At 37.5% G+C, this 25,542-nt stretch overlaps 4 protein-coding genes across 19 annotated transcripts; 2 read left to right on the forward strand and 2 right to left on the reverse strand.

The window, feature by feature from the left end:
• Positions 1-81: 81 nt before the first annotated feature.
• Positions 82-9,486, reverse strand: LOC143153352 (odorant receptor 4-like). Of its 14 annotated transcripts, none has more exons than XM_076324433.1 (8): positions 8,359-8,621; positions 7,958-8,258; positions 7,686-7,763; positions 3,277-7,589; positions 1,238-1,576; positions 946-1,150; positions 344-499; positions 82-277 (listed from the first exon to the last, which is right to left on the reverse strand). In XM_076324433.1, the coding sequence occupies exons 4-8, from the start codon at positions 3,639-3,641 to the stop codon at positions 221-223; spliced, it is 1,122 nt and encodes a 373-aa protein (XP_076180548.1). In that variant the 5' UTR covers positions 3,642-7,589; positions 7,686-7,763; positions 7,958-8,258; positions 8,359-8,621; the 3' UTR covers positions 82-220. The 14 variants fall into 14 exon arrangements, 13 of the variants coding, with proteins under 13 accessions (XP_076180548.1, XP_076180552.1, XP_076180553.1 ...); XM_076324437.1 differs by having other exon boundaries at positions 3,277-3,507; positions 4,642-4,724; positions 4,798-8,258; positions 8,359-8,618; XM_076324438.1 differs by having other exon boundaries at positions 3,277-3,507; positions 4,642-4,724; positions 4,794-8,258; positions 8,359-8,618.
• A 645-nt stretch (positions 9,487-10,131) lies between these two features.
• Plap (phospholipase A2 activator protein) lies at positions 10,132-13,516 on the forward strand. Of its 2 annotated transcripts, none has more exons than XM_076324171.1 (6): positions 10,132-10,507; positions 10,825-11,694; positions 11,763-12,093; positions 12,167-12,410; positions 12,490-12,908; positions 12,983-13,516. In XM_076324171.1, exons 1-6 carry the CDS (start codon positions 10,467-10,469, stop codon positions 13,307-13,309), a joined length of 2,232 nt encoding a protein of 743 aa, XP_076180286.1. In that variant the 5' UTR covers positions 10,132-10,466; the 3' UTR covers positions 13,310-13,516. The 2 variants fall into 2 exon arrangements, with proteins under 2 accessions (XP_076180286.1, XP_076180285.1); XM_076324170.1 differs by having other exon boundaries at positions 10,133-10,524.
• Positions 13,517-13,521: 5 nt separating this feature from the next.
• Positions 13,522-18,767, reverse strand: Mkp3 (Mitogen-activated protein kinase phosphatase 3). Its single transcript, XM_076324172.1, has 4 exons — positions 17,275-18,767; positions 16,465-16,650; positions 16,135-16,377; positions 13,522-15,934 (listed from the first exon to the last, which is right to left on the reverse strand). Exons 1-4 carry the CDS (start codon positions 17,666-17,668, stop codon positions 15,558-15,560), a joined length of 1,200 nt encoding a protein of 399 aa, XP_076180287.1. The 5' UTR covers positions 17,669-18,767; the 3' UTR covers positions 13,522-15,557.
• A 1,166-nt stretch (positions 18,768-19,933) lies between these two features.
• On the forward strand, positions 19,934-21,780 carry LOC143153011 (uncharacterized). 2 transcript variants are annotated; one of them, XM_076323731.1, is made up of 5 exons: positions 19,934-20,123; positions 21,071-21,248; positions 21,327-21,369; positions 21,452-21,584; positions 21,671-21,780. In XM_076323731.1, the coding sequence occupies exons 1-3, from the start codon at positions 19,975-19,977 to the stop codon at positions 21,345-21,347; spliced, it is 348 nt and encodes a 115-aa protein (XP_076179846.1). In that variant the 5' UTR covers positions 19,934-19,974; the 3' UTR covers positions 21,348-21,369; positions 21,452-21,584; positions 21,671-21,780. The 2 variants fall into 2 exon arrangements, with proteins under 2 accessions (XP_076179846.1, XP_076179845.1); XM_076323730.1 differs by having other exon boundaries at positions 21,327-21,584.
• The last annotated feature ends 3,762 nt before the right edge of the window (positions 21,781-25,542 follow it).

The following is a 25,542-nucleotide window of genomic DNA, read 5'->3' on the forward strand; positions in this document are numbered from 1 at the left end:
GTACGCCAAATCTATACGTGATATCATATTTCACCGATAGAATTCCACCGATAATATCATCAAAGGACGATGGATACGATCTGCTGCATAACAATTTTATTCAATTGTAGTCTACAACTTTAATCGTTCTTAAAACTCTATTACTGTGAACGCTAGATACATTGAATTTTACTCTCTGCAATATTCTCTGTATGAATTGATTCCACCGACGTCGTCCATGTTAAGCTTCTTTCGTTCTCTGAAGTAAATTGTACGTCGAATAAGAGAGTTTAAGGATCTGGAAGAAACACCAGCGATTAGAAATGGCGCGATCGTTTTCGAATTATGTAAACTGTTCACTAACCGCCACGAAAGTGTCCACGTTCATCGTGACCACGTATGCGCAAGTCAATTCGAACGGATTTATCGCCCTCGCCATGATGATTAACAAGTCTTTCTTGGAGCGCTGGTCGAGAAACATCCAATCTAGATGGAAAATTGCTTCCACGATCTCGACACTCTACTCTTATGAACGTAAAGGAGAAAAGCAGAATATCACTTAAAAATGTTTAGAACATTATTCGCAAGAATCTATACGCGTTTGGTCGTATTTTCATCGGAAAAATTTGATCAACGTATTACAATAGTGTCTTTATCGAATACTGTTCGCAAGAATAAACCAAAAATTTGAACATTTTCTATCGAGTTGTTGTATGTTAACCAACAGCTTCTTAATTATAGATATACGACTCGTATCGTATTTCATGATTCTCTAATTACGAAGGGGATATCCTTCAGTAAGTGGATAGGGATGATCGTAGAGCGAATAAAATCTAGCGTTCGTAAGACGAGAATTTACTACACTAGGATCGGTTGCGAAACAACTAGTGCGGAAGAGAACGTTAAGTTCTCCAGCTACGAGTGTCGAAGTTTGTACCGCGATGGTTTCTTGTTTCATGTAAATACCTTCAGTTTCAGTTCATTCCCGTACCAGCAGTAGATGAAAGACTGAGTCGTCATGCAGGCCATGAACGTGACGTATTCCAAATACTTGGGATCCATTATCGGCGTGTTCGTCATTTGGTACAAGTTGAAGCAGACCACCAGAGTACTCGACGCAAGCTGGATACCGAGCATCACTTTGAATTTCTCTTGTATCATGAGAGTGTATCTGCATTTTTAGAAACGAAAAACGTGTTATTCGATTGATTTACATTCGAACGTTTACCTCGAGCGAACATTGAGGAACAAAACTAACCCGTACAAGTAGTCGTGAAAACGCACGAGCTCTCCGAATTCGGGTCTCCGTTTTCGTATCGCGTCCTTCAATCTGTGCTTTAAAATCTCCTGTTGGCTGCACGCGTGAACGCACAGGCCGATCACGAGCACGTCACAGCCCGCATTCATGGATGCCAATCCGGCCAGAGCCACAACCTGGTGAACGTACGCGACAAAATAGAGACTTCGATTGTGGTAAGTAAACGGCAACCAGGCCCTATACAGCAGTTTCCTCTTCGGTAAATCAATGAGCAGCGATGGCAAAGTTATACTGATGACCGCAATCTCCACCAGAATCGTGTAATAAATTGAGATGGTCCTAGAAAGCGTCTTTGAAGGTTTATTTGTCGATTAATTGCACTACTTGTATTGTACGGAACCGTAAAGTTGACCTCTGGTGGGAATTTAGAGTCAGTTTGGGTCGGATGGTTTTTCTACTCAGCCTTCGAAAACTTGCGATTAAGCTAGTCCATATTCCTCTTAACTCATTGACGACCGATATCGCTACGCGTTGACTGGCTCCAGAGACTGTTATTAGTATTGACTTCTCAGTTATGAGATCGTGTATCGATATACTTAAGGTATCAATGGCATGTTACGAGTGATGATACTGTACTCTCGCGGATGTCAATGAGTTAATCCAGAAGTCATCTTTCCAATTCCTAGCTATTTGTACTATCCGTCTGTGAGAAGGAAACTAACCTGTTTTTACATCCATCGTCTAGTTCATCTACCTGTCGCAGGTGTAGATTTTTGTCACCGTTTTTGGCAAATTGCGACAATACAGTACGATGGTAGGGTAGCTAATAGACTGTGGACAAGAATGGGAATGTAAACACTCGTTAAGGTTCTTCTCACGGGCGGACAATAGATACACATTATTGCTATAGATTCCGTAGAGTGTGACTTTAGTGACCGAGTGGGCCGTTCTGTGTGAAGACTGAAACAAAGTTGTAGATCTGACCTTATCTACTACATTTTCTTTTTTTTTAATGGTACCATCTATTTTTGTTCTTGCACAGAACGATTTCTTCACCTGTTCATGTAGTTTCTTTGCATTATTTTTGTACTTTTACAAAAACTTCTTTACGTAGGGCGGAAACGCTACTCACGATCAGATTCTATAGACATTTCCGAAGAAGAAATGTACATATGCTCTGCTGCACGCTTGTCTCGCTTGTGACTATGCATAACCAACGTCAATGGAGGGGTTCATTTGGACATCCACTTAATGTAAATGTTTGACTTATGTTTTAATACTTCTGAGTTCTGTCCTTTTTTTCTCGTATATTTCTGTAGATACCGATCACCAAACAATGATATACTTCTTAATCAATTTCAATTAACAGAAATTTCATTAATATGATATTCTAAATTCACAGCCAAGAATTAATGTTCGTTGCGAATAATACCGATCACCGGGTCTCATCACGTGGAGGCTCGGTTAATATCGAGCTAACTGGCTGTGAATTTAAAATATTATATGAATGAAATTTCTGGTATTAAATGTAAGTCGTTTCGACACTTCTGCCGGGCAATTTCTTCTTCGGAAATGTTTATAGAATCCGATCGAAAGTAGAGTTTCTATTTCAGGTGAAGAATTTTTTGTACAAATAGAAAAATAGTGCAGAGAAACTACAATACATAAATCGTCCTTCTTTAAATTTTGACGTTCATTTATCAATATGTAGGGCCAAAAACAATTACTAAATAATACATTGCTATATATTCGAGAAACTCTTCTCTATTTTTAAAAATCAATTAGAACTTTCTAATGATTTTTCTTTCGTGTAGTACCTCATTATTGTCAATAATTCTGGGTCTTTTCCAAAAATTGGAGGTGATATAACCATTCGACTTCGAGATTCTTGTTGGAGCATTGTGGCTCTACAAAGATCACCCACTGGTTGTTGGAACGTAGAAAGAAGTTTCTATTTGTCAGAGAGTGTCGTTGCTCCGAAATTCTCGTTTATATTCGCTCAAAACGGAGTTGAAAATCGCAAATGACAATTCATTTACCCGATTCTTTTGTCGAATTCCTTTTGAATCGTCGCTTCTGCTGCATTCATCGGTTTACAGGGTTTCTCCTCCAACATCCTCGTCATCGTTTCTATGTCTTGATGGTTCACCAGAACTGTGACGATTTTACAACATGCCATAAATGTCGAGAAGAACATATAGATGGTGTCACTGAATTCGTCCGCGGTTTTCACGACCAGTATTGCGTACAGGAATTGAGAAGCGCAAAAGCTGTGTAGCAAAAGGAACATGAAAACCATATGGAGGCTGTACAATATCCTTTTGTTCATGGTGGACCACTTGGATGGTCTCCAACAACCGCAACATGTTAATATATTGAACGCTGGTCGAAGAATACTACGCATCGTTTGATCGAAAGAGTTGAACCGATTATTTTCGAACAACAACAATAACTGACACTGTTCCGAATAAAGAGGAAACAACGAAGGAATAATTCTTAATATACCACTGTCCGTGGGAGAATGTTTTTCCTGATTTAATTTAAATTCGTGGACAATTTCGGGGAACTTGTAACACCTGACCAAACTAGATATCGATCAACTTCTCTTTCTGTCGTTGCATCCGTTATTTTATTTTTCAGCGACAGATTCCCAGCAAATACGAGTATTTCGAACATGCTATCTTTCGACTCGCGACGAAATTTTATCCAACACTGATGACCACGGATCGTCTACATCTTCAGAAAAGGGTTATTCTCCTTTTACGAAAGACATTGTCGATATTTGCTTCCGTATGCGCATGGCGTACCATTATCATAATTGCTACCTACTTATTGTCGGTAAGAGTTGTAAGTCTATCGAATTTCCTCACAGAAGTTCTTTTTTTCACGACATTTCGAAGACAATTTCGTTCAGATCTGCTTTCCCATGCACACAACACCTTATTATTTTCGTAATTATTAACGCGTCGCGACATGACTCACATTCTTATTGCTAGTGAAAGTTAAAATTTTAATGTGTCTCCTTACGGAAGTCTTTTCTCTTTTGAGGTCAAAAACTTTATAATATCGTAGATACAATAGCACGTTACTGACAGAATGTTTATGTGAACCATATCTTTATTTGCAGAGACCATTCTACGTATGAAGGATGTCGAGATTGGACACTATACGCGGAGAACGGTGGATGGAGACAAATATGGTACAACATGGGGTAAGTTGAAATTAAATAAATGTAACGACAATATTAACATTATCGATTGTGTATTATGTAGAAGTTCCTGCTTGTAGTAAAGATTGAATTTCAATAAGCAGTTTGCTCCGTGTTCTTTATGGTACTTTTTCCATTTTCTATATTAAGTCGAAGCTAATATCATTGTCTCGTTAATTGTAAATTGAATTATTACCCCGTTATTACTCCCGTCACGTTCGCTACGATTCTTTCGTCCTCTGAAGTAAATTTGTACGTCGAATAAAACAATTTCAGAATCTGAAAGAAGCACGCACGATTAGAAAGGATCTGCTATTGTTTGCTATTAAAATCTAATTAATCTTTTACCGACTTTGACGAAGGTGTTCAAATCAATCGCGACCACCTACGCGCTGGTGAACTCAATGGAGTTCATCGCTCGTCTCATAATTACTATCAAAGCTTTTTTAGAAGCTTTATCTAATTTTATATCCGTTGTTTTCCGGTTTTATTCAGTTTCATCCAATTTTATGCAGTTGTATTTGCTGTTATCGGGTTTTATCCAGTTTTATACGATTTTATCCATTTTTATGTGGTTCTATCCAGTTGTACAACAATTGTCCAGATTCGCTAATTCGTTCCAGCATTGTACGAGTTTTAAGCGAACGGTGTCGTTTCGGACGACGACTACTTTACCCAAACTTGAAGTCTCTCAAACGAAAAACTGATACGGCCTATGGGAGAAAAGCTTATACCGTTATAATCGCGCGAATTTCTACTTTCGAACGCCATAAGAATTGTCAGACTGCTGTCTGGCACCTCGAAGCTGCAAAAATGGCCAAATGGCCTGATTTTCTTCCCGAGGGCTGCCTGACAGATCCAGGATGTCAAAAAAGAACCAAGGAGCATGATTTGTCCACAGAACGGCTGTCTGGAACCACGGAGGCGCCAAAATCCCTACTTGGTATGATTGTCAGACTGCTGCCTGCACCTCGGAGCTGCAAAAACACTATCAAATGGCCTGATTTTCCTCCCGAGGGCTGCCTGGTAAATCCAGAATGTCAAAAAAGAACCAAGGGGCATGATTTATCCTCAACACGGCTGTCTGGCATCCTGGAAGCAGCAAAATCCCTAGCGGAGCTGATTTTCAGACTTCTGTCTGGCACCACGGAAGTGCAAAAACACTCCTAGGAGGCCTAATTTTGCTCCCGACGGTTGCCTGGCACTTCCAGAGTATCAAAACACAAACCATGGGCATAATTTATCCTCAGCACAGCTGTCTAGTAACCCGGAGTCCCGAAAATCCTTAGTAGGTCCGATTTTCAGACTGCTGCCTGGCACCACGGAGGTGCAAAGACATTCCTGAAAGGGCTGATTTTCCTCCCAAGGACTGCCTGGCACCTCCAAGGTGTCAAAACACAATCATTTATTATTTCATTTTTTGAGATTTAGTGAATTTAAGTCAGGTAAGTTTTTTACTGGGCTAAAATTTATAAAATAAATATTTGATAATATAATAATTAAAAGAAATATTATAATTAAGAATGTAGTTGATCAATGTAAGGGTATTATTTGAGGGATAAAATATTAAGTAAGAAAATTAATAAAGATAAATAAAATGTATTGAATTTATAGTTATATGAAAAAAACCTTTCGTTTACTGTTGTAAACAAAGAAGCAGACTCCCCCAGAGTAGAATCTAACTCCGCTTTAATGTCGGTTAGAATGAGGCCTGTCAAATGAAAGTATTTTATCACATAACGATAACGAATTTTTTTCATGTTTATAAATTCACTGAGAGCGTCCACTATTGATGGCTGTCAAATAAATACTAAACAACGTAGTGTCGTCAAACTTCAAACTTATGTTTTATAAGGTCGGTAATTTCTTAGTCATTCTTTTCAAACAACTACCGCCATCTATACGTTAAGTTGGATACTACTGGGACTACTCTCGTAAGATATTACCGGAAATTCATTCAAGAGTTTTCAACAATCGCAATGCCTATAACGAGTCCACTAAAGAAAAAACGATGCGAAGTTCATTGTGTCCGCACAACAATACGTATTCGAAAAATTAAAATTAATCCTAACAAGTAAATCCCTACTACAATATCCAAATGTTTCTCGACCGTTACTTGTGCTTCCAATGTAAACCGAATATTTTCACTAGTAAAAGATAACAAAGATTTACCAGTAGCTTACTACTCAAGAATCTTAAACAAATCTGAACAAAATTATTCCACAACTGAAGAGGAGCTCTCCAACAGCTTTTTAATTGTGAAACCCCCACTTCAAAACTTGTTTGCTGACGATTACACCTTAATGATTACAAATATGTAATAAAATATAAACCAGAAAAAGTAAATTCTAACACGGATAGTTTATCACGTTTACATCCAAATCTGAAACACATTCCTAAATTTACACTTCACATAAACTCATCCAGAAAAACATACCAAGATTTCACAAAATTTCACTACACCAATATAAATGTATTTGAATTTCTTAAAGATGAGACACCTCTTCTAAAGTTAAAAGGTACCATAGTACTGTTGTGGTCTGAAGATTTAGATAAAGAATACCAGTACTCTGATTATATAACTAAAAACTTTGATACGATTGTGCTAGCACAAAGCCAGGACATAACGGATTATGTAAGTTATAAAATAACGATTAAACTTTTCTAATTCTTTTCTCCAAAAATCTGCATCACAACAAAATCAACTACCATAATTTATTCCAAAGTTTCCAGGTTCTGTAAAACGTAATAAAATCATATTATCACAGACTTTATATTAATTTCACCAAGAAAGAGAAACAAGATCAAGCCTGAAATTTTTAATAAAATGGTTAAATTTGTTTTTCCTTCTAATTGCATTAAATTTTTGAACACAATGAAGATTGTTCCTAAGGATCGTAATGAAATCATTCTCAAGGAATACCATAGTAAATTACCCAGTCCTTGTAGCTTTAATCACGCATATTCTAGATTCAAAGAAAGATATTATTGGTCTACGATGAAAAATTTCATTATAAATTGTATTAAAACTTTTATATTAAAATAGATATCTGTTACCACCTATTCACTTGCAGTAGCTTCAATGAGTCAACCGATTTGCGAAATTGAACTGCTGCCTCTTCATATTAACAAAATACCTCCTAGCTGCACAACAAAAACTATTAAAGCAACAATAAAAACTTGGAATTAGTTTGGAAAATATCAATGGATTTATGTTCTCCACGAACCAACCACACTAACCATCATGTGTAAGGAAGATCAGAATTAAATGGTTGATGTCATCCTTCAGAAGAGTGAAATTATACAAGTTCAACTTCGCTGCAAAGCATATACCAACCTATTTATAATTAAAGCTGTACACAAAACCAGTAAAAATGTAACATATTACATCCCACATATTAATATCCTAAACAACGACTGCTGCATTTTATCACATCACTTAGGAACAACATTGACCTTGCAGAACTTAAATATACTGACAAGAAATTAAGTGAATTCAAAGAAATTATTACAAGGCAAATAAGTCAGCCATTTATCGTCACACATACGAAATGGTACACAATCACCCTTGAAATCATCACTGCTTAGTATTATCTATACTTGTAAAATGCTACTAGAATTACGGATGTCTTCGCTATTATGACGTTTATGTTGTTTGACCACAGATCCAAGGCACAGAAATATCAATTCCCCACTAATACAAAATTTTGTTTGCATCTTCGACTCAATCAGCATCATCGAACCATCCATCGACCCACGAAGTAGTCACTTATCAATCCAGGCAGAATCTACCGATCAACACCAGGCCTGGTACTGAAATATCAGAAAATGAAAAAGTCCCTACGATCGGAGTTCTAAACCGACAAAAAACACGCAGAAGTACCACTCTCTTTGAAACAGAAGGAACACATACCGTGGTGCCGCCAAATGTTGACACAAGTTGTTTAGATCGATACTCCGCTCCTAAATCCGTCATCGCTCCTGCTATCGCAAGTGACAATCGCCGTTGGTCGAAGATGGCGACAAAGACCGACCGCGACCGTAGCAAGACCGAGTGAGAGAGAATTCTGCATCATTAGCGTAGCTTTTTAATCAAATGTTAACTATTAAGAAACAGAATGATTTCATTCCTGTTTAAATACTATCACTGATTTAATAAGTTTCTCGTAATGACAAAATTAATACAATTTAATATGCGTGCAACATATCAAATCAGCGGTAATATCTTTATGAATACTTGACGCTTTATTGAGAGCCTACGACAATGCATCTTACTACGAATTCTTTCTCGCTCAAATTTGAAATCGTCGCTGTCAGTCTTTGTTGCCGCTTCGACCAATGACAATTGTCACTTGCGATAGCAGGAGCGGCGACGGACTCAGGGCGGAGCGTCGATGTAAACAACTTGTACCAACATTTGGCGGCATTATGATACAAACACGCACTTATCGAATATATTTGTATTTATTCTTAACCATTGCATTTTAAATCTTATACACACACATACAAAGAGGGATATATTAACAACAATCTATTATAGTTGTAATATGCACGTACGTAGCATTAATTCTAGCATTAATAATCATCAAACAATATATAGTTATATAATCCTTAAGTATAAAATATTAATGTAATTATTGCACTACATTGTTAACCTACCGTTAACGATTTTGTAGTGGAAAGTGTTGTATATCAACATTTATTTTTGATAACAGAACCTCACCCCAAATTATCTTTCTTAACCAACCGAAAATCCTTCCCCAAATTCATAACCTCACCGTATTATTCATCCGAATTTCGAACTCGTTGCCTCATCCTTGACTAAACCCAAGCCAAAAGATAACCCCTATTAATATCTTCCTACAGTATATATATTTCTTAAAACCCGTCGTCGCAAGCAGATTGATACCAACAATTTTAAATTACACATTGTCAGTCAACGAATATTTATCATACTTACAACTTTGTACCCTAACTTATATTCGGAAATGAACCAAACGTTACGGAATACAATAATTCATTTTTTCACTTTTTTTTATTACAAACAAAATTTTTGTAAGTTTTCTAGTAAGTTTATATGTACAAAATTGATATCAAATAAAAAAGAATTTAAAAAAAAAGAAAGAGAAAAAATTATTTTTATCCTCCCACCAAGAAGTTGAACCCGGGTTCTACACGTACACACTGATTCGTTGCCACTACACTAAACCATTACAGCGAAATTATTTTGAACAGAACTTAATTTAAGCAATGATGAATCTTCAATTATAAATATTTCAAAAATTATTAATTAGCGGTCCACATAATCATATACTTTCAGCAACAAGGGAGTAAAATCATCCATCCTGTGAAATTTAAACTAAATCGGTGAACCCAAAGCCTTGCACTCTCCTTGTAAGGAAGAATTAATTGTCACGCATAATTGAAAACCAACAATTAATTTTTGAATTGCAATTGAAATCTGACTTTTCTATTGTAGTTGAAGTTAATTACAATTAATTGTTTAATTGAATGATCAATTAATTAAAAATGTAAGTGATTAATGCCCAACACTGCTTTATACACAGTAAAGGGACTTTAAAAACTTACTATACAGGGTGTATCTAGAGAAAATGTAAGAAGGCTTTCCTTTCTCATTTTTTATGTAGAATCTGATGGTAACATTGCATCTGCGATATTATAAAACGTGTATACTAGATACATGCCAATGACATTAGCAAAAATTTTGTTTTTTATATATAATTTATTTTATGTGTATGCGAAAACGCACGACCTGTTGTACGAATACAGCGACAAGCGTCACGCATGCTCGAACGCGTTTTAAATGTCAAAACCAATTGCATTTGTCTGCGTTTATGCATTCCGGTTGGAAAGATTTGCACGGTACATGATTTGCACAAGTTACGTTCCTTTCCCGTGCTTCGTTAGGATATCAGTGTATCATGGCCAAGCCGTGTTATAAATTGAGAACTTCGCTTTTCGGACACACGTCCGATGTGAGGGCTGTGGCAACATTCGTGGATGGAATTATTATATCAACCTCCCGCGACAAAACAGCTTGTGTATGGAAACCGTCCGGGTATTTAACCTGTTAATGCGTTTGTTATTAATATACAGTTGATATATACGAAGAATTTCTCTTATTAAACTGGAATAGTTTTAGTTTTTAGTTTTAACTCTTATTAAAAAGTAAAGTTTTGAATTAAATATATAAAATTTCAAAAGTTACATGATTTTCAAGTTTAATAAAAAAGAAAAACATATTATGTGAATTAATTTAGAATAAATGATTTTGCTTTACATTTTTTCCAAATGAAGTACATTGTTGTCTCTTGTGATATTACATATTCAAAAGTAAAAATTATTTAAATTTTTACAGAAATAATAGGGACTATGTACATGCTGCAACATTGAAGGGACACTCTAATTTTGTTAGCTCAGTATGCATTATAAATCCATCGGAAAAAAATCCAACAGGTTTCATTATAACTGGTAGTAATGACAAAACTATATGCATTTATGTACCAGATCAAATAGAACCTGTAAACATAATAAAAGCTCATCAAGACACAGTATGCAAATTAAGAACAGGTAAAAAAGAAGGGACATTTCTTTCAAGTTCATGGGATTTGAGTGCAAAACTATGGGACATCAACGATTTAAGTAAACCGCAGCTGAATATGATAGGTCACACAGCTGCTGTATGGTGTGTGACAGATTTATTAAATGGATCTATTGTAACTGGATCAGCAGATAAACTGGTTATTGTATGGGCAGATGATGGTTCTATACAACATAAATTAACTGGACATACAGATTGTGTTCGTGATATTTCTGCAATAAATAGCAATGAATTTTTAACATGTTCCAATGATGCCACTGTGCGTCATTGGAACGCATCTCTTGGAACTTGTTTAGGAACATATTGTGGACACGAAAATTATATTTATAGTATTTTAGCTAAGGAAAGTGGTACAAGTGTATTTACTTCAGGCGAAGATAGAACTATTAGGGTATGGCATAATAGTGAAATAAGTCAAACTATTACATTGCCAACTCAGTCAATATGGTGTATCGATTTATTCCCTAATGGTGACATAGTTGCTGGAAGTTCTGATGGTATTGTTAGGATATTTACATGCGATCCTGATCGATACGCTGATGCAGAGACATTAGAAGAATTTGAGCAGGAAGTAGCCGCTACTAAGCTGAATGCTCAACAAGAGCTAAATGGGATGAAAATTAAAGAGTAAGTTTATTGAAAGAAGAGCGGAGTGGAAATAAAACATTAGCATCTGTTAATTTCTGCATTAACAGTTTACCAGATAGAAATGCATTGCAAGAGCCTGGTCAAAAAGATGGTCAAACAAGAATTGTGAATGATGGCGATGTAGTAAGAGCATATAGCTGGTCACAAAATGAACAGAGATGGATAAAAATTGGCGATGTCATGGGTGCAGCTGATGGTAGTGCAGCTACATCTGGAAAAAGACTTTACAATGGAATAGAATATGATTATGTATTCTCAGTTGATATACAAGATGGTATTCCTCCATTAAAGCTGCCATATAATAATGGTCAAGATCCTTGGCATGTTGCACAAAGATTTCTTCATGACAATGATCTTAGTCAATTATATTTAGATCAGGTACATAACTCAATAGGTGTTTGTTACTTTCTATCGATAATATCATTGTTTAATAATTAAGTTTCATTTATAGGTTGCAACTTTTATAATAAAAAATTCTCAAAGTGAACCAGTTTTAAATGCTGGTATTCAATATGCTGATCCTTTCACAGGCGGCAATAGGTATATTCCTCGCTTGCAATCAACAAATGTGACTCAACAGGAAGAGCCCATGAGACCAGCAGTGCTTAACTCTTCTGATACTTCTTTATCTCCGTCTTATATTCCTCATACGAAATACTTAAAATTAGAACATGCTAATCTGTCTGCTATTTTAGGTATTTATATCTTACAATATATTACTTCTTTCTTGTATTAATGCAAAGGCTAGAAACTATTTTTATTACACTTTTATAGACAAATTACGTGAATTTAATTCCAAACAAAATGAAACGTTCAAAGTATCTGATGATAAATTAGATACCTTGATAACTCTCGCGGGAGACCAAGCTTCTGACCAATTAGGAACTGATGCTTTGAGTACTCTGAAAATACTTTTAAACTGGCCAGATGATGTACTGTTTCCTGTGCTCGATATAACAAGACTTGCTGTACTTCATAAAGAAATCAATGATATACTATGTACAGATGATCTATTGCATATTGTAAAAAAACACATTAAGCCTGATGCGTCTGCTTCTAATCAAATGCTCACATTTCGTTTATTAGCAAACATGTTTTACCACGAAAAAGGAGAAAAAATCTGTTTTGATTGCAAAGATGAAATATTAAAGCTTCTGTTGGATTTGAAATCCCTTGGAAGTAAAAATAATCAGGTATGGATAATGTAAAAAAATAAATGATACTTGAATAGAATATAATATAAAACTAATTCAGTATACATTTTCAGGTCGCAATATCAACTTATATATTGAATTTAACCGTGGCCTTAAATAAGTACAATGATGCAGTTGGTAGGGCACAATGTTTGAATGTAATATTTTCCGTTTTACCTCATTTAAATGAACCTGAAGCGGTATTTAGAATTCTCGTGGGACTAGGAACACTTTTATATACAACGTCAGATTCAAAGGACCGTAGTGATTTAATCGAAGCAGTACAACAGTCCGAAGTTGCATTAAATGTATTGAAAACTATGTCGGAAACGAATGTCCCAGCAAATACTACGAACAAGCTGGCAAATTGTTCAAAACAAATTATTAATTTAATCTTTTAAATATTATAAGTATTCTAGAAAATTTATAAAAATGAAACGGTGAACACAAGACTCAAATAATTAATGTTATAATTAATGAATATACTTATCGATATTGCGTTAAATAATTTTCTTATATTTTATGCAGTTTGATGATTAAAAACATTATAATTACTCATTGCTAATAAAAGTACATTTTGCCATAATCAAGGTGATCTTCGTTAATACAAAAATTCATATTAAACTTGCCAGAATATGCTCCTTTATAAAAAATAGTCACTTATATTCGGTTCAGGTAAGATAAATTGTATTTCTAATGAAAATTAATTAAAATATATGTACAACGATGAATATAAAATAATAATTTATATAATATACATAATATTTGATTAAATCTTTCGAGTATCACTCTCGATAAACATACAACAGACAACAGTGTAATAGTAGAATATCGTTATTACATTAACGTCAAATATATATTTCCTTAGTTGTATATCAATTTCACTCTCGCAATAGTCGAGAGTTCATTACCACAACTTTGTAGTTAATTACATGGAAAATAACATTCACTGTGTACACTCATATTAACCTCAATTATGCTCAATGAACAATACATATAGTACATGAAAGATAGTTACAGTATATCAGGTCATTGTGGCTCATTATGGGAATGTGAATGCGATTCGTTTTTCTTTTTTACAAAAATAATTTTAAATATATATCTGAGATCTGTAAGATAATAGAAACAGTGCTGATTCGTACAATTCAAAATTTAGTGTTCAAATTGCTGTACAGCATATAATTATTAGTTGCACTCATATCAATGCACAGGATCAAGACCGCCGTATAAAAAAATTCTATAAAAAATTTCAGAGACCAATTTACTTGTACTGACTGAATTCTGATGTACATGACTTATACTCTTTCCATTTCGCGACTATTAGATTCATTGGCAAGAGTAACTATTTTTTACCTCAATTAATTCAAACATAACGTTTCTATACTCTGTGTCTACGACGACCCCGATTTTGTTCGGAAGTAGGAGAGATTCGGAATGCCCTATAGAAATGCACTGATCCATAAAATGTACTCCTTAAATTTATTTAACCGAGATATTTACTCGAGAAAATGTGCATACAACTTTGCATGTTGAAAGTTAAAATGCAGTGAGAATACGCTTCTCAAGATAAGTCACTTTTGTGTATTGAAAAACTATGTCAAAAATTACGCTTGAGTTTCAAATTACTTTATATATACGTATATATGATATATTTATCTATATGCGCGCGCGCGCGCGCGCGTGTGTTATACTTTATAATCTAACTGCTGAGTACGAGACATTTTTCAATTTTTGTACCTCCGATAACTTAAACTTAGTGTGTTAAGCAGTGATTTTTACTTCAACTACTCGTGATTGCCTGGTTGACGATTTAATTTGTTAGAGAATATTTCATTTCATAGTAAGCATTATCTATGATGAAACAAACACAGCCTCATTAATTGAAGGGTTCAGGGAATAAGTATTAAAAATATAGATTTTGTCTTTCAAGATATAGTGTACGTATAAAATTGTATCCTACAAATATATGGAAACAACACATTACTGAACAACAAATTCAATGTATCTTGGACACTGTTATAATTTGCACAAAGAACTTCGTATTTAGAAGTATAATCTCAGAATATGCAATTACAATTGTAGTGTATAGTAAGAAAGTACAGATTTCAAATATAAAATACTTTCAATGTTTAATGCTATCCTGACAACTTAGAAAAAAAGAATCATAGAACCGTTATCGTCCTACCTGTTTTTTCTCTAAACTGTAATATGAGTTATATATCTTATAATAACTTGACCGCGTATGAAAAATTTAAGATTTAGAATCATAATAAGAGCATTTGTCACTTTTTTCATAAAAATGAATTATTTCTTTACGTCCGAATCGTTCGGAATACATTCTGAGAAACAATGTCCATTAATCAGTGATCATTCAACTTGTTTAAAGCGGAAATAGATCGTGGCTGTATAGCCTTAGGAAAGAATTTATATAGAAAAATAGTGGAAAGGCTCAGCTGTTTAACAACTTCGTCAGTTAGTACGCAACAAACATATCTAATCATCTATTTTTACACGGCATTTCGATCGTCGACACTTCCCTAGCAAAATGTAAATTTCGTTTCCCGTACCCTTCAATTAGGGCTTCTTTACTATGACATTTGACATACTAGGAGGGACCTAAAATTTATATTGGGTCCCCCCTGGCCCGTCTCATTCAGCCGGTGTACTTGCCACCCACCTATCAAATTCTATACCTGAATCTGGACTGAGACCCAAATCAATGGGGCTGAGAAAACTGGGTGCTGGACAATTACAAGGACCTCCAGGTCGACATGCTCCAATACATCTTTGATCATTCCCCCTGTTTCTATCACCCCGATCTCTCAGTTCCTTTTCAAAACTATGCAATTGCTCCATAAAGTGGAAATTTGGAGCAACATTAGATTTTCGACTACGTACTAAGTTAAAAGCGTCGTTCAGACTGAGGCTACACTTGTGCATAAGGTAGGCTACAGTAATTGTGACGGACCGCGATACTCCAGCTAAACAGTGAACCAGCACTCCTTTGTCCGAGCTTCGAGCTTCCTCTGAAAATATTTACAATGTATTTCAAATTTATATGCGATTCCATATTCTATTCTTACTTTTAAGACTACCCTCTATAAACTAAGAATTTTTTCTTTAATATTATTTTCCATTTCATTTTATATTTAACGAAATACAGGAGATTTAAATCAAATATTTTACAATATTTTTTCTTATACATGTAAAAAGTATTTACGCTTACCAATGAATTGAATTGCTTGTGGAAAGAAACTAGCTAAGTTCTGGCTCCAATGATCGCTTATGGGTATTTGCATGTATTTTATCGAACCAGCGTTTTCAAATACATTTGGCAAATCTGGGGTTACATTAAGAATGTATTGTATCCTGTGACGTTCTAATGCTTCTCTATCCTCACTATTGGCTGCATTTCCAAGATATAAATGAGGCAAAATTTCAACTGGAAAGTCTTTGTCTTCCTCGGGTCCTAAAAAATATTAAAATAATTATATTATTTCTTTCTATACACTTTATAAATAAAATTTTTTGCTAGTATCTGTATAAACATACTAACCAACAGAATCACATGTACTATCACTGTCAGAATCTGAATAAGACCTTGTTGGTGGAGTAGATATTCGAAGAGATCTAAGACCCATTAATTCACCTTCATTAGAATCTTGACCAGGAGGTCCTTCACCACCAGCTTGACTGCCTTCACACCATTCAGGATATCTATCTCTGAATGCCCCAAAACCACCTGTAAAAACAGAAATACAAAAATAAGTCTATATAAATATAAATAAACAATGTAAACATTATATATAAAAATATGTACAAGCCATTAATTATATAATTAATTGATAGTAAGAATACTTCAACAATTTTAGTCAAATAATCATTGCCATATTTATCTTAAGCACACTATATATTATATTTTGGTACATTTGATGGTGATAAACGTATGTCGGATTAAATTTAATATCTAATATATATACATAGCTATTGGTAAAGAAAGCTCAGAGAACTATAGGACAGGTTTAAGTATCTGGTTGAATAGGAAATATCCTCTGCATAAATCAATATTTCATTCACAACTACTCTCAATGTTCAATTGATACGTTTGAAGGTCTCTAAGTTTCTACTATGGTTTATACAATATTATTTTACTCTTACACACTCACAATCTCTTTCAAAATTGGTCTTTTTGAATTAACAATAACATATACAGTTATTTTATTAAAATATTTACGATTTTTTCTTAATTTCAACAAGTAACTAGTAATCAACAGCTTATGCTGTTATTCATAGCAATAATGTTTTAAAATATAATGAAAAACTATAATACATATTTTTGTATATTTTAAAATGTTGATTTTCTTACCAATTAAAATAGCTACGCATCCTCCACTGCTTCTAAGTCTTCGACTTAAAACTTGGATTGTTTCACCCTGATGTCCTGCAGGGTCTTTAGAGTCACCAATCAACACAAATGTCCCTCTACTGCTTTCTTCGCCACACAGAAACACTTCAACTCTATTTCTTAGATCTAAGCACCTTATCGTTGATAACAAATCAACTTTACCTGCTGCCAGTCGCCTTAGCATGATACTAGGTATAGCTAAAGGAACCGAACCTCTTATGTGAGTTTCAGAAAAATCAGAATGCGCCCTACAGTCTAGGATGAGAAGCTTGCTGGGACTGTTTTGCAATCTAAGTTCTCTAAAGAGCCACTCAGGACTCACAAGATCTTCTTCCATAACATTTCCACCGGGCATGTTGCGAGTTTTAATTCAAATTCCTGATGCTTCTTTGGTCTTTAATTCTTTTAAAACATACCCTTCCCTTTCCGTAGAAGCAATCTCTTTGTCGCAGAGATCTCTCTATCTTCCATTGTATTCTAAAAAGTAGATACCCTCGGCTTCACAACGTCAGAAGAATCTTTCTTCCTATGGCACTTTCGAATAACATGTTACTAAGGATTAGTGCGAGATGGTTGAAGTACACACGCACAATATTTCACAGAATGTAAACTTGTTATTAATTTGCTTCTATAGATAGTGCAAAACATGCATACGTATACTTAAGATTTATCAAATACAATGAAATGGCACTTGGACTTGTATGATGGAACGTGTTTCTCAGAGACATCCGGACACACGTTCGCGTTCCTGAGCGTTATTCTCACGTGTTGCCATTACTTCCTGCGATACTTTAACGCCGTTTCTACTCCACCATCTCCTCCTCCTCCTCCTTCTCCTTCTCCACGGCCAGCAGCTCGTCTCGATTATTGATCCTTTCGTAAATAAAAACGACAGGCCCAATTAACGCCACAGCCGCGGACTGTTTCAGCTCGTTGGGAAAATGCATGATCCACGTTGGTCATTTTTTGGATTTATCTCGACCGCGAGTCTCGAGGTTCGCGCGAACCGACTTCATCTCGACCTGTCGCGAACGGTGGCATTATCCTCGGTGATGCGACTTCAAAACTGTAATTCTCTTCACAATTATTCGTTGCGTTACCACGCGCTCAACGAATAGTTGGATCTTTCTTGCTCTCCTCTCGAGGAAAGGATGCTGCGCGATACACGCTGGACCGAGTCGAATCGGTCGAAGCGAACAAGGTACTCGGTCTGAGACCAGACCGTCGCCCTCACCTCACGAATCCCTCCAGCATCGCTCGACGCGTCTTCCCTTGGTTGCCGTACCGACTTCCTGTTCTTTTTTTCCTCCTCTTCTCCTTTTTCGTCGTTCCTTCTCTTTCTCCACACACTACCGACGACGATTCTCGTGTCTCACCTTCTATCTTTTTCTTTCTCACTCACTCTCTCTTGCTCCTCCAGCCAGTCTGCCGCAGACCACACCTTACCTCGAGCGTTCTTCCGTACAGAATGGGCAAATGGCGCTCAGGTCTTTGAGCGTAGGGGAACCTCGTCTTTACGTTGATTGGCTGCGGATCACGTGGTCCTACCCGCTCGACCAATCCGTGAACAGACTGACGTCAGTTCATTGACAAAAGATGTTTTCATTAACAAGGCGTGGGTAGATGAGTCGGGGGTCGGTACTGACCGAGCCGTTCGTTGAAACGGGGGACAGGGGAGACGCAAGGGGGACCCATACACTACACGCTTGCTGTCTCACGCGTGCGTGGGCGCATATTATTACAATCCACGCGAGAAAGACCGCACCATCTACTAGAGCTACTTCATATCGACGTGCACGCACACTCGTGTGCACGTGCTTTTGCTTTCAGGTTCGGCGTGATGCTTCGTATCGCCCCTAGTGTATTTTCCATGAAACGATATAATCTTTGATGCGATCCCTTGGTGTCTTCCATCGGACTCGTATTTTTATCGATGTCAAAAAACTGATGGAGAACTCATCCCAGGAACCGTTCAATCTGCAACGATAATCGTCACGATCGTCGATTTGAAAAGACGAACGAAACCGTTTCGTACAAACTTGACGTTCAAACTTACCATATTTGAGCGAATTCGTTTCTAAAACGCCCTAAATATTCGAATTAAAATACGTCCCCTCGTCAGCTTGTCACCACATATTGTCCTCGTTGCGATTCCTCCAACCTTTGATCGAGTTCATTGTATTTCTATCAGTATCCGAAAACCGTCGTTTCTACTCAAAATCCAAAAATCGATAGGAAAAAGCATTTTGTTGGCGCGTTGTTAGGTTTTGAAACGAGTTTCGTCTTTATCGTTGAAAATTACGAAATTTTCATCGATGCAAGAAATGATCAACTTCTCGTCGAGTTTTCGTAGCCTTGTTGCTGTATCGGACGAAAATTTGATAACGAAATCTCTCGGAAAAATACTCCCCCTGGAATACTGCGCACAATCTTAGGTGTAAAAATGCGCGAATGAATGAATCTTTCTCAACCCGGTTGCCCGTTGCACGGTACGTCCCTGAACTCTGGCGTAGTGTACGTGAAGCCTCACCTCGGATCGAGCAGCCTATCAGGCGGCTCTCAGGCGTGGGCTGGCATTCCATTCATTTGGACTGCTGTCGTTGAAGATTTTCAGGTTCGATCACGCGGACGACGCAGGGCCACTTCATCGCGACCCCTAGAATGTTGCTTGGGAGGAAGAAGGACAAACAGGGCGGCGGCGGAGGCGGAGGCAAAAAGGGCTACTGGTGTCGGTGGCCTTCGACGAGCCACAGGCATTCGCGTGCCGAGACGAATTTCGATTCGATTGCGTGGGAGACGAGCTTGATAAGGTGAGCGTACTACATGTACCGTCCTTGATACTACACGCTCGTTTCGATCAATGGTTTTGTATGTACAGAGATTTACGGAAAAATTCCTATTCACTTGTTACGTATGCTTATTCTTTTTTTAGTATTTTAATCAGGAACGCGTGGGGGAGTATCCACACACACACACAGAATATTGGCCGAGCTGTACTACTTAGGATAATTTGTATCTCTTTTTCCTTCGGTAGATAGAAAAGAATGGTAGAAAAAATAATTGAACTATTCGAGGAAGTTCAACTTCCCACCATTTTTAAATAAAATATAGCAATATATCCGCGAGATCCGATTAAATCTGTTTTTTTTTCTTTCTTCTTTGGATAGAATTGAACATGTGCGTTTGTTTATATTGTATTTCAATAAATTCCTGTCATTTCGCGCGTAAATGTATTATTAGAATGCTCTCTTTGGATTTCGTTGGATGGATACTATGATAAACGATACATCGAATTCGAACGACGATAAATTAGGATTAAGTTCGGGGTCTTTTATCGAACACGTAAGATGCTAATGAACGCAATCGTTGATTTATTAACGCGTGTACCGATCTTTTTTGGAAAATAAAAAAAACTCTTTTCATTACGTTTTCTTTTAGCGCGAAGTCGTAAAATTGTATTCATCATCTCGAATTGAATAAAGGGCATAGATCCGTGTGTGTATAATTGTATCGAAGTGGAAACGTTTGTGTATGCACGGGTACGAGATAATTGAGATTAAACGTATCAATTTCGTGCACGTAACCCAACGAATTCTATTAAAGCGATTATCGATCATTAGTTAATGAAGAAACATACGCGTAACGAAGGAAAGCGATGTCGCGATAGAAAGCACACGCTATATCATTATGGCAGTCACACCGGTGGTAATGTGTACGCTAAGATGACGTAAGTGATACCTGTTGATGACCTTAACAGGTGTGCATACTTAATGGGACTGGCATTACGTATTTCTCGATGCAGTCGGAAGTCACAGCCGCGCGTTACTTACTCACGATTCTATAGTATGCATCACGGAACCAAGTGCACGTTGCACTTTTCTCACGACTTCGTGTGCACGAGGCTCGATCGATGCAACGAACATTTCGTTCAAGCTGTAAGTCACTGCGCTTTCCTCTTGTTTCTGCATTCTCGCGTTGTTAGACACGGAAAATCATAATAATTTTATTCGTAGGTTCGTTCTTTGCACCGATAATGCAAAAATCCCGGAAAAACGGGTAATGTATTACTTGTCAATGTGTATATCGAAGTAATGTAATTACCAGAGTAAAATGGAAACATTTACATTTGTAATTACAGTTTTACGCTCCACATTTTCGACGATGAACTAAATGTCTTTGACAATTGACTGTGCACGGTCAATTTAAGATCTGTCTTTGCCAGTTTAACATTTCATTGTCGAGAACAATAAACCCTTACCGTGCGATTCAAGGTCTGTGTCGTTCATTTTCTGCGTCAACTGTTGTACAAAAACGTTCTTACGTACAACAATCGTTTACATTGTTTTCGAATTCACAGGTGTTCGAATTGTACCGGTGCACACCACGTATAAGAACAACTGCGAGCGTTCGTCGATCTGATGTATTTAAATATGATATGATATTTAAATAAAATATGATCGCGAAAAAGAAATTTTCGTTGGATTTGAAACCGAAACGAAGAGAAAACAAAATAATAATCTTCCACAAAATTCCCCCACGGTCGCAGTTACTTCGCGATCGATCGACGAATGATTTCGGTTTCTTCGATATTTATTTTTACAATCGTTACGCAAAACTCTCCTACGTGAAGTGTTACGCATACGATACTTAACGAATTGTGAAAGTAACGTTTCTTCGTTCGTACCTCGGATCGTTTAAATCGAGTCTACGTGATCACGTTTCACGATTCGTTTCTCAAAACGACGAGAAAAAAGCTTTATTATTTATGAACGTCGCGCGACACGATCTCCGAAGATAGCGGACATTTGTTCCAACGACGCGTATCGGCGACGGAATGTCAATGAAAACGAATCGTTCGTCACGAGACGTATCGAAAGCACGGTTCGACTTTATCAGCGGAAAAGTTTCTTTCATTCAAAGAACAACCGAGATGTGTCGTACCAATACTGACCAACCGCAACGTGCTCCTTCGCGATACGACGTACATACATTACAAATATCTCGCGAGGGTCCCTGAACCTCTCGAATCGATCGTTCAGCGAGACGGGTCGAAAGGAAACATCCGCAGGAAGTATGTCGATCGTTTCGAAAGCCTGCGCCAGCCTGCGCGGACGGTTTCTACGAATCCAAAACAACTTGCGGCACCGCGCTTCGTTTATTTGCGTCTGGATCCTGCAGACTCCTCTACCGGAGGAGGAAACCGATTATCCGGTTCACGGTACTTCGCCCAATGTAACGGCACATTTATACTGTCGCCCGAAACCCTCCAGAGGACGCTGAAAAATTACGGGGAAAATATCCGTGCAAACGACGAATGTCCTTGTAAAATATTCGCTTTTTAATTCCAAGCGTTCTTCCTACCGTTTTGGGAGAAATGAACCGCACACCACATTGTACCGATAGGTATAAACAGAGCTCGGAAAATCGTCCCTTCTCGTGGATCATCGAACGGATTGTAGTGTAAACGTACCCTGACATCGAACGTGCGAACACACACACGTACACACATGTACGAACGCGTGTACAGGCAGAGCCAGCGGGTGTACGATGCACCGGAAGCAATACTTCCTAACACTTGGCCGGTCATTAGTGCACGCACTTGGCCGCGTATGCGCGAGCCTCGTGTGCTACGCGCTACGAATGCGTGGGCGTGTGCGTGCGATTACCACGAAAAGCGGTCCCAGGTTGACAGGAAATGGTTTGAGATAAGATAATGACGTCCCTCGCCTCTCCTGCATCCGGCAGCTTTCTTCACCGCGCGACCGGCCTCCGAACATTGTACGTAAAAGGTTCCTCTTGTGTATCGTTCGAGGACAGGTATGAACGCACCCTTACAAAAAAAAAGTGTGAACCAATTTCCACGGATATTACGCTAATCCGTACAGTATTCATAGAAGCCCGTTAATCGATCGATGGTTTAACGTAGTACGTACGTATGTATGTATGTATGTATGCGTGTTGTATGGAACTGTTTCATTGATATCTTCGTTCCAACGAATCATCGGGAAGTTGGCCGGTTCTCTTCTCGCGGTAGACGAGAATAGCGTCCGAAATAATATGGTTGAAGATTTTTCAAAATATACAAACTGGAACGCCGACAGTCGTATAGATTAAACAGAGCCCTGTTTTAACAGCGAAGCCAGCCTCCTCCATTTACTGATATTCGTAAGCGCCTGAGTAATCGTATCCTGCTCGTGGTCGATAACGGGAAAGGAAGACGTACACAAACATCGAACACGCGTTCGACATTGGGTTTGAAAGCATCGCTCGCGGTAGCTTATCATAATTGATTTCGAAGTCCAACGTATTTCGAGACGCTGTAACGGCTGACGTAAACATCGACGGATCGTGTTGGCATGTTTGCGCGCCAAGATCGTTCTTTTTTTTTTTTATCGTAGACTGATTGTGTTCCTCGTCGTATACCGTGTTTCCTGTTCTCGTATCAGGAGAAATCTAAATATCGATTGTCGCTTCTCTCAACGACTCGTGAAACTGGTGCGCCCACATTCCTTCGGACACGTAAGAGCACAACGCGTTCGTTAGACGCGGCTGTAAAACTGCCTACAGGATTTCATCCTGTTTCCTCCTCGCCCCTTTAACGCTCCCGTATCAAAAACTTTGAGATAGCTTTTGTAGCTTTTTCCACTGCAGATCGTGTCATCCAAAAAAACGAGGTTAGGTGACGGTCGCAAAGGGCGTAAATACGCAATGTTCGTTAAATAGTTCTAAAAAAGGTTACATTCTAATAATAATTATAATGCCCTTATTATACCATAAACAATGTATGTGTGTGCGTAAAGAGCGAGGTTGAACTTTCTTTTTATTCGTTCTAACCTATAATGATGTAAAGGGAAAGGGTAAATATGTATACGTATACAAAATTTGGTTAAAATAAATAAAGGAGGATGGTACAGGATGGAGATTTTGACAGTTTGTTTACAGAAAGAAAAATTGGGGAACCAGTAGATACGATTTTAGATAAGAAATTGAAATAGTAAGGTGCAGTGTACACGAAGAATCCGGAAAATTTGGTGGGCAGACACGGACGAACAAAATTAATAGATATCACGCGCAGTAGGACACGTTATGATATATTATCGGTTGTATAGATACGAAAGTGTGTCAAAATAGGGGACTTTGCACGCTAAACGACAAAGGTGTAAAAATTCACCTTTGGATATCTTTGAAATTCGATTTGTGTTAATTTAATACCAGCGAGTACGGCGAGGAAGGCAACGCGATGCAATTGAATGTTACCGCGTACACGCCTTTAATTAACATCGCTCGCTGGAGAATACCTTTTTCATCGAGATCCAAGAACACGTATAACGCATGGATGGTGTTGCGTTGTGTGTGTGTACGTATATACAGAACGTATAAGTTACGTGCTAATACAGGATGGTGGGCACATGGTAGTAGGTGGGAAAGTGGTGCCAAAGTAAAATAATCAATGAAGAGGCGAACGGTACTACGAGGGAGAAAGCGAAAGAGGTTTGTACGTCGCGCCCACGCGTACCTACGAGCTCATTATCCCATGCTGTTTTTATTCTTCCTGTCATATACATTCCCGAGACCTTGCCAAGAATTGTGCCGAATCGCTGGCAATGGAAAGAGAGCAATAGTTTTCGCTCACCGTTGCAGGTAGTACGGGTCCATCGATTCAGCCCGTTACAATAACGATTTTCTTTCTATTCGTGTCCAGAGAATACGGATCACGTGTCGTTACCGTACCTGTACCCCTTTTTTTTTTCAAAATGGTCGTTTTCGAGTTACCCAATGAAACATTTGAATTTCGTTGTAGCTTTCGTTTTGGACTTCCTTTGCAATCTTGTTACAACCGTACTCTATTGTACGTGTATCCAAATCGATTCTATTAGTAATCAACACCAACAACGATATTTCTGTTTTGTTTTTCTTTTTCGAGTCGAGTTCAAGTTCCTTCGAAGCGTTCGTTCGCCGAATTAGTATAAATTGACGACGAGCAATCGTCGTAAATGCCAACTTCCGTCGATGAAAGTAATTAACTCGTCGTGTAGGTTGTGTGTGACTGGGCGCATCGGTTTCCTGGAAAAAGTTTAGAACGTAAAGGAGAAGTTTTTCTCTCGGGGTTCTCAATTTCAACGGACATTTTTTTTTTATTTTACACAAACACGGTAACAAGGATATTTGACAGAAGATTGACAAAGGGAGAATACGTTTCGATTGTTCGAAGTAATAAAAGTTCTTTTA

Source organism: Ptiloglossa arizonensis, chromosome 12 (assembly GCF_051014685.1).
Source record: "Ptiloglossa arizonensis isolate GNS036 chromosome 12, iyPtiAriz1_principal, whole genome shotgun sequence".
Classification (NCBI taxonomy): Eukaryota; Metazoa; Arthropoda; class Insecta; order Hymenoptera; family Colletidae; genus Ptiloglossa; species Ptiloglossa arizonensis.

Bases quoted from the DNA above. Each gene is read 5' to 3' on its own strand.
- LOC143153352 (XM_076324434.1), bottom strand. From the start codon at position 3,641: ATGCGTAGTATTCTTCGACCAGCGTTCAATATATTAACATGTTGCGGT. The intron at 1,577-3,276 runs GTAAATGAATTG...GACGCTTTCTAG, and splicing joins GAATTCGACAAAAGAATCGG to GACCATCTCAATTTATTACA. The intron at 500-945 runs GTATTTACATGA...TCATAAGAGTAG, and splicing joins GGAATGAACTGAAACTGAAG to AGTGTCGAGATCGTGGAAGC.
- Plap (XM_076324170.1), top strand. From the start codon at position 10,388: ATGGCCAAGCCGTGTTATAAATTGAGAACTTCGCTTTTCGGACACACG. The intron at 12,094-12,166 runs GTACATAACTCA...TTTCATTTATAG, and splicing joins GTCAATTATATTTAGATCAG to GTTGCAACTTTTATAATAAA. The intron at 12,411-12,489 runs GTATTTATATCT...ACACTTTTATAG, and splicing joins TAATCTGTCTGCTATTTTAG to ACAAATTACGTGAATTTAAT.
- Mkp3 (XM_076324172.1), bottom strand. From the start codon at position 17,668: ATGCCCGGTGGAAATGTTATGGAAGAAGATCTTGTGAGTCCTGAGTGG. The intron at 16,651-17,274 runs GTAAGAAAATCA...CTGTTTTTACAG, and splicing joins ATGCGTAGCTATTTTAATTG to GTGGTTTTGGGGCATTCAGA. The intron at 16,378-16,464 runs GTTAGTATGTTT...AATATTTTTTAG, and splicing joins TAGTACATGTGATTCTGTTG to GACCCGAGGAAGACAAAGAC.
- LOC143153011 (XM_076323730.1), top strand. From the start codon at position 19,975: ATGTTGCTTGGGAGGAAGAAGGACAAACAGGGCGGCGGCGGAGGCGGA. The intron at 20,124-21,070 runs GTGAGCGTACTA...TGACCTTAACAG, and splicing joins TGGGAGACGAGCTTGATAAG to GTGTGCATACTTAATGGGAC. The intron at 21,249-21,326 runs GTAAGTCACTGC...TTTTATTCGTAG, and splicing joins ACGAACATTTCGTTCAAGCT to GTTCGTTCTTTGCACCGATA.